This window comes from Solea solea, unplaced genomic scaffold (genome assembly GCF_958295425.1).
Source record: "Solea solea unplaced genomic scaffold, fSolSol10.1 scaffold_25, whole genome shotgun sequence".
Lineage (NCBI taxonomy): Eukaryota > Metazoa > Chordata > Actinopteri > Pleuronectiformes > Soleidae > Solea > Solea solea.
Window position 1 is genome coordinate 1 of NW_026704019.1, and position 12,500 is coordinate 12,500.

Sequence of the window (12,500 nt, forward strand, 5' to 3'; positions counted from 1 at the left end):
CATTTCTTTTTCCCACAATTGGAATTCTCACACAGTTTCAGGTATTTGATCCATTTGAGCAGTTGTATCCCAAACAAAAAAAAGAATTTCACTTAGCAGGGAGCCTGCTGTGAGGATTGGCAAAACCTCAGGTCCACTTCCTCAGGTCCCACTGAGCATTTTCAAATTCAAAATGTGTGAAGAAAATCATGTATCAATACAGTGCATCTGAAAAGTATTCAGAGCCCTTCATTTATCACACATTTTGTTGTGTTAGAGACTTGATTTGAATAAATAACATAGCATTAATCGGATTTTACATAATTTAGGCAGCTGACAACACAATACTGTGGAATTACAGTTGCCTGATGGCCAAAAAATGATTATCCTGTTATGACCCTATATTCCTCCAAAACATATACAGTAAAAGTATTTCATACTACTAGTATATGAAGTACGCCCCCCATTATTTTTCTTGCTTATATCATTTCAAAGGCCTTGGTCATCTGTAAAAAAAAAAACAGCAAAAAAATTCCGTTTCTCGCCAGTAGGTGTCAGTGTGAGGATGATGAATGAGTGACTGCCACTAGAAGTACACAGTAAGACAGCGCCACACAGATTATTGATGGTTATTCATGAACGTCTTCTCTACTATATTCACAGATTCAGTGTTTCTTGCACAATAAAATCACTGGCACCAGTGTAAAAAAAAAAGAAGGGAAATTTGACCCAGGATTACTCAATAAGTATACTGTAAAAGTACTCCATACTACTAATATATGAATACATTTTATAATTAAAAAGGATGATTACAAAAGTCATACAATACATCTACCTTATGCTTGATTTGATGTAATTATTTTACATGTAATCACTATAATATGATAGGGTTAGGGTAAGTTTTGATATATAATTAATATATAATCAGTACATTGTAACTGATGGTTGATGAGGTTGTGCGCTTCAGTGTCTCAGGCTGTGTCTTGACCGTCAGGATGAATTGAGCCCCAAACAAAGTGTATTGTGTTTATCTGTAATTGCAAACGAAAGTCAAAAATATTCACATTTAAGAAGCTGAAAAATGACAGAAACTACAAAATATTCACATTTAAGAAGATGAAAAATTACAGAATCTAGAAAATATTCAACACGTATTTTACATGTAATCACTATAATGTGATATAATTGTTATATAATAAATTAAATTGACATATAATTTGAACATTTGTTTTTCAGTATGTTGTAATCGCTTCCAATAGGACTTTATTTTGAAAACCAGTGAACGTAAAATCATAAACTACTGATAAAAAATAAGGATTTTATACTTCATCAAAAATTATTACCCTATTGTTTGTTACAAAAAGTGAACTTTGACCCTATATTCCTCCAAAACGTATACAGTAAAAGTACTCCATACTACTAGTATATGAAGTATAAGTGGTACTGAGTTCAGTGAAAGTGAAATCATAAACTACTAATACAAATTATGGATTTTAAACTTCATCAGAAACGGATGATCACACAGGTCATACAAAACATCTACCTTATGTTTGATTTGATGTTATTATTTTTACATGTAATCACTATAATATGATAGGCTTAGGGTCAGTTTTGATAAATTACTTAACCTTTTTCTTTTTCAGTACATTGTGACTGATGTTGATGAGGTCGAGGACTTCTGAGCGTCTGAGGCTGTGTCTTTGACAGTCAGGATGAATTGAGCCCAAAACAAAGTGAAACATGATGTTTACCTGTAATTGCACCTGTGTAAACAAAACCAGACTTTTGTTTGGGTTCACATAGAGGGCAAGCCTTTGAAGTCCCTCAAGATGCCTGTTTTTTTTTTTACTCAAAGGAGTGAATGTATGAGTGTGTATGAGCCTCTTTGTAGGTGTAGGTGCCTGTGTATCATGTCGATTTGAACTTGATGTGAGAAAAAGAAGTGTCTGGAGTTGCACACACACACACATTCATTCCTAAACCCACATTCACACCATACTATGATATCCCTAAAATACACCCAAATCATTTTAGCTTCAGATATTGATTGAAATGGCCTGCTGTTTGTTATATGATAATGAAAAATGTTGATATTCCTTGACTGGTAGATTTATATTACATAAAAATTGACTTCATCTACTCCAAATTTCAAGCAATTTACATCAACACAGCCAAAGATATCCACAAAAAAATCCAAAAGGGGTTAAAAAAAATGTGTTCACAGAATCTTTCTGCATGACTGGAGTGCAGACTCCCTGTACCACAGTCAATGAACTGAAATACGCCACTCGACTCTTCCAGTGCGGACACTCTGCCAATCAGTTGCAGACAGTCTGTCGACGTCACATGTAGTATGACGTATTAGTATGTTGTTAAGGGTTAAGGGTCAAGATTCCCCTTCTGTGTCTGTAGTTCATTTAAATTATTAAATTAGTTAGTTAGTTAGTTAGTTTACGCTCAATCTCTTGTTGTAGATTGATCATTTCTTCTTAAATTTCCTTTTTCAGTTTGTCTTTTAGTGTGGTTACTCTGTGTCATACCTCTTTAAGGTCTTTAATGTCTTTACTTACCGTAGCTAGCCCAACTCGCAGTGTCTCGTGTTCTTGTCCTGTTGTGTCATTATTTTGCCTGAAAAGTTCATTCATGAGGCTAATATTTGACAGATTATACCTCACCCAGTCCTTTGTACTGTGGAATACACACAAAGGGCTGGCCCTTTGAGTGTACAACCCATGAAATGCTCATTTCCACATGTTAAAAAGTGATTATGATGACTCTGAAAAGTGCAATTGATAAGTCTGTCCAAATGATGAATTTTTCCACCCTTCCCAATTACAAGCTCACTGACTTATATTCTCATCCTGACTGGATTGACGACTACGACTACGACAAATCGGAATCTGACTCTGAATCCCATTTGACCTGAACCACAATCGGTCTTTAAACTGTTAATATGGTTGACACTTTTTGACTGTAGCTTAGCCCTTTTTGTAAGGTGTGTAAGGTAGCTTCAGAACAACACTTGGGCACATGTTGGTCAGAGCACAGCATATAACATCAATCTTATCAAGTAAAGTCTTTTCCTCACCTTCATATTTGGCGAGGAAAAGACTCAACACCCAGGCGCATGGTCCCATTTAATGTTAAACTTGGTGCGCATACAACCAATAACGCGGCCCCTGGTGAATGCAAGGATTTTCCATGTGGCACCCTGCTGTCCACCTGTGTTGTCCATTGGAGCAGCATCCTCCTGACATGTCTGTACCTCTTGATCTGACGACCCTGTTTCCATCTCAGCTACAGATGAAGTGTTGTCAGATGGTGAAAATAAGAAATATTGTTGTTGTACAATATCATTTGAAATCCAAAAAAAAAAATCCCGAGGTGCTGTAATATTTATCATACAGATGCATTGATTAGTGAATCCATTAATTCAGGGATAACAAAGTACCAAAACATTTACCTGAAGGAGCTTTATTGTCCTCATTATTCGCTTATCCTGCTGATGCTGTTTCCACCCAGGTGAGAGATTGTTTTTGTTTTACATTTAAGAAGCTGAAAAATTAATGAAAGTATAAACTAGTAGCGCAAGCGGCTCTGAACGGGTTTGAGCTTGAGAGCTCGCGACTCTCCGTGTGGCCACGTTGCCGCGAGTCCTCTAGCTCATCTCCCGTTCATTCACCGCTTGCGGTACTAGTTATTTTCAGTCCTAGTTATTTTCAGTTCTAGTTATTTTCAGCGGTGTCCCTGCGCAAAGTTAGAGGGAAAGAAAAAACTCCTTCTTAACAGGAAGAAATCTCTGACAGAACCAGGCTCAGAGATGTGCGGCCCTCTTCCCCTGACCGGTTGGTGTGAAAGGAAAATGGTAGACAGAGGAGAGGTGGGGGACAGAAAGGGGGGAGAGAAAGGACAAGAGGGAGATGAGGTAGAGACAGAAGAGAGAGAGAGACCAGGAGCACACTGAAAAAAATGAAACATTGGCTCAACTTAAAAAAATTGAAGTAATCTGTCACACCTAATATTATAGCATTGACATGAATGTAAATAATTAATTTTGTTTTACCTGAAATAATTAACTTGTAAACCAATTTCTGAAGGTGAAGCAAACCAATTATTTAAGTTTTCCAAAATTAAAATAATTACATTGGTTTTATTACTTGATGTAAATAATCCACTTCATTAAACCTGAATACTTTAAATCCATGCAAATGACTTTTGAAAGTGGAAGCAAACTGTTTTTCTTAAGTTGTCATCATTTAATGTATATAGAATTACTTTTAATACACTTTGATTTAAATACTCAGAAAACATTCCTTTTCAACACATTTTTTATTGTTGAATAAAACATTTTTCAATAACTGTATTGCTTCCCCAAAATAGTTAAACATAGTCCTTTAGAACAGTCCTTCTCAAATACAAAGAGCAATCAAGAAATGTCTGTTTCTGTTCAGCGAGAACCAAATGTACCATACATGCAGTTTGTTCGCTTGAAAATGTAAATTAAATACTGACTAAAATAAGTTACTAATAGTAACAGAAAATGCTCCTAAAAACAAAATCAGAAAATTGTCCTATTTCAAAATGGAACGTAATACAGGTATTATTCCTTAAAATAAAGTGTTGTCAGATGATTTGTGTGAATCTCCTTAATTCAATGCAAACATGTGAGGTAGCTCCTGGCCCTCTCTTGGGCTAAAAAATCTGACATTCAAAAATCTGTGCAAACACTGCAGTGCAAATGCAGTCACTCTCCAGTTTTCAGCACACTGCCCACTCGTGCCTGTGATAACTTGGGCAGAAACTTTTGTCAATATTGCAGTGGAAATGCTGTCATGCAAGTGCAAACTCCGAACACCAACCTCAAAAGGGTACAAAGTCTTGGTTGTAGAAACATTATAAATTGTTCTCAGCAATGGGAAAACAAAATCAGGCGAGTGAGTTGAATTCAACTCTGCCTACTCTGGGTTGTAAAGCAGGGTGCTCAGCCTATGAACTTTTGGGGACATATTTTTTCCACCAAGCTCCATCAGGACTTTTTGCACAAATTCAAGGGTGTGCTGCAAATTTTTCGGATATTTTAGTTTGAGTGTGTAGGTGAGCCCGAAGAACATTGCAACAGCCGCAGCAGTTGTGGGCACCTCTTTCAGGACCTCTATTCCATCGATGACTATTTTAATGTCCTCTTGTCCACTGACAACGATAGCCATCGTTGCCTGCTCCAGTTCGTCAGCTTCATTTTCCTGCATAACACAAAAAACAACAAATGAGGACAACTAGAAGGAGCATTTCCTGAAGACAATGCATGTTCAACAATGAACACCATTGTTGAAGCAATGCTGAATCCACTGAAGAAACTGCTGAGGCATTGCTGAAAATGCTGATGCTATAGCTAAAAAGTAAAACTTTTAAGTTGAGAGATGAATGGTTTTCAAAGCGCTCAAAGCAGCTGATATGTTGAAAAGGCATGTTTAAGTGCAACAGTTGAAGATTGCTGAAGTAACGTTAACATAGCAGAAGCAATAGCTGATTGGAAGGATTTAAAGGACGTTGAATGACATGAAATTATTTAAAAAATGCCTGAAGTGGTGGAGATTAGAGTAAAAGATGTACATGAAGATTGAAAGTTCTGAAATGGTTGAGAAAAGGGCTCAAACTAAATCTTGACGAAAGCAATTTTTTGGGGCACTACAGTTTGTCTCCCCATTTCTTAAACACTGGACATTTTACTGGATAAATAACAGAAGCAAGAGCTCTCAGTTTCAAAATAAAAAAAACTAAAACTAACCCAGCCATAACATTTAAATAGTCACAAATCAAATGAATGTTTATTAAAATATACAGTGCTATGCTGCATCTCAACAATAACGGGTGTGTGGATGTTGTCTGTGTTAGTGAGAGAGATGCCCTTACCTGGTATTCTTTGATGAGGTGATGAACAGGTTCACCCAGGTAGATCATCAAAGATTTAAGGATGCACTCTCTTCTTATTGTGATGTCCACAGTCTGAGTGAGAACAGTTACAACTTATTAAAAGCACACACAGCACACACACACACACCAACTATTCAACTATGGATCCCACTGATAACCAACTTATACATAGATACCTCATCTAAAACCTGCAAGGTCCTCTTGGTCTGTTCTTGCACACGTCCTCCCTTGCTCCTGATGACATCCAGCAGTTTGGACATGTGCTTGTCCAACTGCGCCAAGAACTTTGTCTCCAAGGGAACTGTTGTAATTCGCATAAACTCAGCGTTGATCTGGAAAAGGAAAGCAGAGCAAGTATCAAATATGTATTGAATAAAGAACAAATAATCTTCCAAAATAATTAAGGTTTGATCAAACTGATCGAAAAAACCCTTTAAGTTGGGTTTGTCTGTCTCAGTAGAAAGTTGATTGTTGTTGCAGTTGTGGCACTTGAATGGTGAAATAGGCTGGACCGGATCCGTTTGTAGCATGGATCGAGTCTTGAAGCGGATGCGAACAGCTATAGGAAGCCAGTGAAGGGAGTGGAGGAGCGGTGTAGTGTGGGAGAATTTTGGTAAGTTGAAGACCAGTCGAGCTGCTGCATTCTGGATGAGTTGCAGAGGTCATATGGAACACGCAGGGAGACCAGCCAGGAGGGAGTTGCAGTAGTCCAAGCGTGAGATGACAAGAGGCTGGGCCAGAACCTGTGCTGCCTTCTGGGTTAGAAGAGGTCGTATCCTTTGGATGTTGTGCAACATGTAAACAAGAGAGGGATGCATGAGGGAGAAGGAGTCAGCTGAAGGAAGTGCTGATAGAACAGTTGAGGACAGAGAGGAGGGGGAGAGAGATCGAATGTTAAGACGGACAAGTGCAATATCTGATGAGATGAGATCATCAGATTGGGAGAGTGGGAGAGAGTAGGATATGAAGAAATGACCAGAGACATGAAGTAGAGTTACCTTGAGGTTAGAGGTGGAGCAGTTTCTGGTGAAAATTAGGTCAAGGTGGTTGCCAGCTTTTTGAGTTGGTGGAGAAGGAGCAAGTGAGAGAGAAAGAGAGGAAATTAAAATAAGTAGATCGGATGACTACTCTGACTGGATGTTGAAGTCGCCAAGAAGAACAAGTGGTGGGCCATTTTCTGCGATGTTTGAAAGGAGGACATCAGTTCCTCCAAGAAGTGTCCCAATGGGCCTGGTGGACGGTAGATGAGAACAATGATTAGTTTTACTAGGTGAGTTATAGTTACAGCATGACATTCAAATGACTGTGAAGAGAAGTGTGGCAGTGGGTAAAGAGTGAAAGTCCAGCTGGGGTTGATGAGCAGACCTGTCTCACCACCTCTTCCAGTGGATCTGGGTGTGTGGGAGAAAGAGTGGGTGGAGGAGAGAGCCACAGGGGTGGCTGTGTTGGAGGGTAGTATCCAAGTCTCAGTGAGAGCAAGGAAGTCCAGGCATTGCTCAGTAGCAAAGCCAGAGATGAACTCAGTCTTGCGTGTAGCTGACTGGCACACAGGCCCCCTGCAACAAGGTGTTGGATGTGTGAGGAGCGGGTGGGATATATAAGTGAGGATAGATTACGGTGATGCTGTGAGTGAATGTGAGGTTTGTAATATCTGCGAGAGGAAACATAAACAGGAATGGAAAAAGTGCACATATGTGAAAGTTAGAAAAACAATTGCAGCCAGGTACTTGGCCTCATTAGCCTCATTGTTAGACTCCGGTTTAGACTCCTTTGTCTTTGTCTTCCTGAGTCTTTGTCTTCCTGAGTCTGCTGCTGAAGCTGCCGCTTCAAATGTGCCACAGCCTCAGCGATCGATAGAAAACTGCAGCACACAACCAACAGTAAGAATGCGCTTCCAAACATGCAGTCAAATGTGGGCGGTTTAATGGCCGACAAACCAAAAACATTGAAGAAAGGCTGTCCCATGGTGGCCGGCCGGGCCGACCGAGACTGCGTTGACTCCGGCGGATAGACTCCTTGGCTGCTCTCAAGGAGAGGAGCTATGTTGACTCTGGTTTTTCTTCAAAATGCACAAGTCTTTCGCCCTTTTACTAAAGATTTCCGTGGAGAGGAACGTTCAAGAGTTTAAGTGATTTTTGGTGGGCTTTGCTGTATGGCTGCGCCCTTTGAGTGTGTCAAATGTCAAGCAGCTGTCTATCATGAGTCTTGATTCAAGACTCAGAGGTGCACTTAGATTACCTTGGGGCGGAGGTGATCAGCAGCAGCGTTTGCTATGCACACTTACAAACATGGCACCACAACAAGTAACTTGTGTGCCAAGAATTTGAGTTGGCCCCAGACACTTGTGGGCCATTGCTTCTCGGCCTTTTGGGCATAGCCGGCCCTGGGCATAGGCAGTATAGGCAAATGCTAGGGGCGCCGTCATCCGTAGGGGGCGCCGAAAACGGGGAAAAAATAAAAAATAAAAAAATAAAAATATATACTATATATATATATTCGAAATATTATATAAGCCCACAGCAACATAAAGTCATAGCAAAGACTATTAAATAATGCAGAAGCCTTTTTTCTGGGTGAAACGAGCCGTTGCTCACAGAGGTGAGGGGGGCGGGGTCAAGAGGCCAGCTGCCTGAATCTGACCGGACCGTGACCCAGAGACGAAGAAAAAGATTAATGACACTGTATCGAAATTATGTCCAAAAGACTGAAGCCATCCGGCGCCCAAGGAAGGAAAAGAAGGAAAGAAGAGGACGAAAAACGTGAAAAAGATAGAGGTACAGTAATGTCAATGTGATGAAGTGCATGAAATTAATAGTTCAATGCATTGTAGTTACCGTTGTTGGAGCAGAGTGTTAGCTTGCTAGCTTACTTCGGACAATAGCAACATTGTTTAATAATCAATAAATAGCTGAGTTGACGTGTGTTAATGTTACTACACCTTAAATTCATCAGGGACGTTTGGAAACTTAACGTTAGGCCTGTTCAGGTGTTATTTTACAGGTCTTTCCTGCTTGTATGTCAGCTAAAAGGCTTTTAGTTGTCCATCCCCTTTGTAATAGGGTGGTTGTAAGCCTTTGGTTTTATGTGTCACAGTTTATGTTGGTTAAAGTTTACATCAGTGTTAAAGTGCAGTTAAAGTGTATGACAGTTAATATTTCATACCTTAGCTTTCCCATATCATTCATAGGCTATATATGCATATACTGGTTTTTGCACTGTGGTTAGACTGAATTGCATTGCAATGACAATAAAGTTGAATGAATCTCATCACATTTTCATTATTAGTCTATGTTAGTCTCATGTATAGCACACCAAGCATCTGTTTTTTTTATTAACATGCAGTCATCACATACATATACTTCTCTTCTCTCTTCAGATGCACTTTTAAAATATTTCAGTACCACCCCGAGTGACACAGCATCAGGTGCTGCTGTCCTGTCTACCTCTGCACAGCCCAGTGACACAGCATCAGGTACTCCTGTCCCGTCTACCTCTGCACAGCCCGGTGAATCAAGAGGTCTCTCATTTTTTTTTCTTATACTGTGTGCAATAGTGTGTGTTGTTATGTCTGCACTGGTTTCATAATTTATTATTTTGTGCAATACTATATTTAAATTGTATTTTTAATTCATTTTATGTCACTTGTTTTCGTGTGCAGTGTTCGGCTTAATATGTTTGCCTTATTTGGTGTGATATTTTTTACTCAAAGAAATAAAATCTTGAGTACACACATGCAGTTTCTGTGTGATTGTATGAAAGTTGATTGTGAAATTGACTGCAGCGATGCAAGGGGGCACCAGCTAAAATCTTGCCTAGGGCACCAAATTACTCAGGGCCGGCACTGCTTTTGGCTAAGATCAAGTGTAGTATCTGTTCTTATCAGTTTAATATCTGATATGTCCTCTATATGGGGATTAAATATTAAATGCATTTTTGAGCATTAGGCGGTGAAGCCTGGGGCTTGCTCTCTTCACTCCTTGCATTGACCTGGTATTGCAGTGCCACCAGGAACGGTGCACCGTTCTCTTTTTTTTTTCTGTGAAAACCAAAGCAAGGCTGAAACTGGAAGGACATTAATGTGTGCCCGTGCGTCAACGTAATTGCAAGCCCACGTTTCTTGTAAGGAGGCAGCAGTGTAAAGCGTGCTGCAGTGTAAAAGCATACAGCACCCGGTATTCCCAGGCAGTCTCCCATCCAAGTACTAACCAGGCCCGACCCTGCTTAGCTTCCGAGATCAGACGAGATCGGGCGTGCTCAGGGTGGTGTGGCCGTAAGCCGACGGGCAGGTGACACAGACTCCTTTTATAATCAAGAAGTTTTTTTTTTATTGTCATTATGAGACATAATGAAATTTTTGCAGAGAATCCCGGCTTTAGGTACACATAAAATAGCAAAAATAACGAACGAAGGACTTGACATTTAAATAGACATAACGAAAGGCATTTAAATAGACACAACAAGAGACTTAACACTTAATGAGACACAACAAAATGTAAAAATATAAAAGTACAGTGTGTGCAAAGTAAAGTGTATAAAACTACAAAGTGCAGTTTAGTGCAACATGGTCCAGTTTATGGAGAGTTGAGCAGGTTTGGGGGGGGGGGGGGGTCAGCAGGGGTGTGTTTGGGAGGGTGGGTGTGTGTGTGGCTGCTTGTGTGTGTGTTGGGGGGGGGGGGGGGTGTAGAGAAGGGATGCAAATTGTTTTCACTGTGGGGGGGCGATTGCTTTCACAGCTCTGGGGAAGAAGCTGTCCCTGAGTCTATTGTTCTTTGCTTTGATGTTTCTGTACCGCTTTCCTGATGGAAGCGGTACAAACAGTGCATAGCCCGGGTGTGTGGAATCTGTTGCTATGCGTCTGGCCCTTCTCCGGACTCGGGCAGTGTAAACTGAGTCCAGATCAGGTAGACGGCATCCCACAATCCCCTGTGCTGTCCTCACCACCCGGGCTAGGTTCTTCCTGTCCTGTGTTGTGCAGTTGCCATACCACACTGTCATGCTGAGACACAGGATGCTCTCTACAGTGGCTCTGTAGAAGTTTATGAGCAGTTGGGAAGAGAGCCCAGACCTCTTCAACTTCCTGAGAAAGAAGAGCCGTTGTTGAGCCTTCTTCACCAGGTGTGAAGTGTTCACAGACCAGGAGAGGTCGGAGGAAATGTGGATGCCCAGGAACTTTATGCTGTCTACACGCTCCACCTCCTTTCCATGTATGCTGAGCGGAGCGTGTACAGTCTTCCTGGACCTCCTGTAGTCCACTATGACCTCCTTGGTCTTGTTGGTGTTTAGAACAAGGTTGTTCCCGGAGCACCACTGGGTCAGGTTCTGGACCTCTCCTCTGTAGTGGGTCTCGTCGTTGTTGGAGATGAGACCCACTATGGTGGTGTCATCTGCAAACTTCACAACCATGTTTGTGGAGTGGATGGCAGAGCAGTCGTGTGTGAAGAGGGTGAAGAGGACAGGGCTGAGCACACAGCCTTGCGGCGTGCCCGTGTTGAGGGTTAGTGGAGCAGACGTGGACTCCCCTATCCTCACCACCTGTGGCCTGTTGGTGAGAAAGTCGCTAATCCAGGAGCAGAGTGATGTTGACAGACCCAGGTTGTGGAGTTTCAGGGCCAGCATGTCCGGGAGGACGGTGTTGAAGGCTGAGCTGAAGTCCACAAATAGCATCCTAACATAGGTGTCGGGATGCTGCAGGTGAGTCTGGGCCGTATGAAGTGCTAACGAGACAGCATCCTCCGTAGAACGGTTCTCCCTGTAGGCGAACTGCAGGCCGTCCAGCCCAGCAGGGATGGCGTCCTTGATGTACTTCAGGAGGATCTTCTCGAAGCACTTCATGATGACTGGGGTTAGAGCGACAGGGCGGTAATCATTGAGGCAGGTGATGGTTCTTTTCTTTGGCACAGGCACAATGATGGAGGACTTCAGGCACACAGGGACCGTGGACAGCTGCATAGACAGGTTGAATATGTCCAGAAAGACTCCTGCTAGTTGTTCAGCACATGATTTCAGGGTCCGACCTGACACCTTATCTGGACCTGCAGCCTTTCTGATGTTGATCTTCCTCAAGACGGATGTCACCTGGTGCAGCTGCAGGACGAGAGGCTGATGCTGTACCTCTGTCTGAGGAAGATGTACAGTCCTTCTGCTGCTTGGAGAGTCAAAGCGTGCAAAGAAGCTGTTTAAGGTGTCAGGCAGAGTGGGGTCCTGGCTGACCTGCTGGCCGCTTTGCTTATAGTCCGTGATGGTCCTGATGCCTTTCCACATACTACGTGGGTTGTTGTCATTGAAGTGCTCCTCAATGCGCTGCTTGTAACGGTGTTTTGCCAGCTGGATGCCCTTTTTCAGTTCTTTCCGGGCCCTGCTATACGCCAGCCTGTCCCCCGACCTATACGCTGTATTCCGGGCTTTTAGCAGGTTCCTCACTGTGCTGTCCATCCACGGTTTTTGGTTAGGAAAAAACGTTATTGTCTTCGTGGGTAGGACAGCATCAGTGCAGAAGTGAACATAGGACAGCACAGATGACGTGTATTCCTCTAGGTCAGCGCCTTCCTTGAGCACTCCCCAGTCTGTGTTCTCAAAACAATCCTGTAAGG

General features: G+C 41.8%; 1 protein-coding gene, 2 non-coding genes and 1 pseudogene across 3 annotated transcripts; 2 read left to right on the top strand and 2 right to left on the bottom strand.

Annotated features, from left to right (window-relative positions):
• Window positions 1-4,934: 4,934 nt before the first annotated feature.
• Window positions 4,935-8,323, bottom strand: LOC131449267 (uncharacterized). Its single transcript, XM_058622110.1, has 3 exons — window positions 6,087-8,323; window positions 5,890-5,982; window positions 4,935-5,219 (listed from the first exon to the last, which is right to left on the bottom strand). The coding sequence occupies exons 1-3, from the start codon at window positions 6,438-6,440 to the stop codon at window positions 4,935-4,937; spliced, it is 732 nt and encodes a 243-aa protein (XP_058478093.1). The 5' UTR covers window positions 6,441-8,323.
• LOC131449341 (U5 spliceosomal RNA) lies at window positions 7,956-8,069 on the top strand. Its single transcript, XR_009234333.1, has one exon. It is a non-coding gene; the product is annotated as a U5 spliceosomal RNA (small nuclear RNA).
• Window positions 8,324-9,733: 1,410 nt separating the features above from the next.
• Window positions 9,734-9,934, top strand: LOC131449761 (U2 spliceosomal RNA; annotated as a pseudogene).
• A 133-nt stretch (window positions 9,935-10,067) lies between these two features.
• LOC131449400 (5S ribosomal RNA) lies at window positions 10,068-10,186 on the bottom strand. Its single transcript, XR_009234390.1, has one exon. It is a non-coding gene; the product is annotated as a 5S ribosomal RNA (ribosomal RNA).
• Window positions 10,187-12,500: the final 2,314 nt, after the last annotated feature.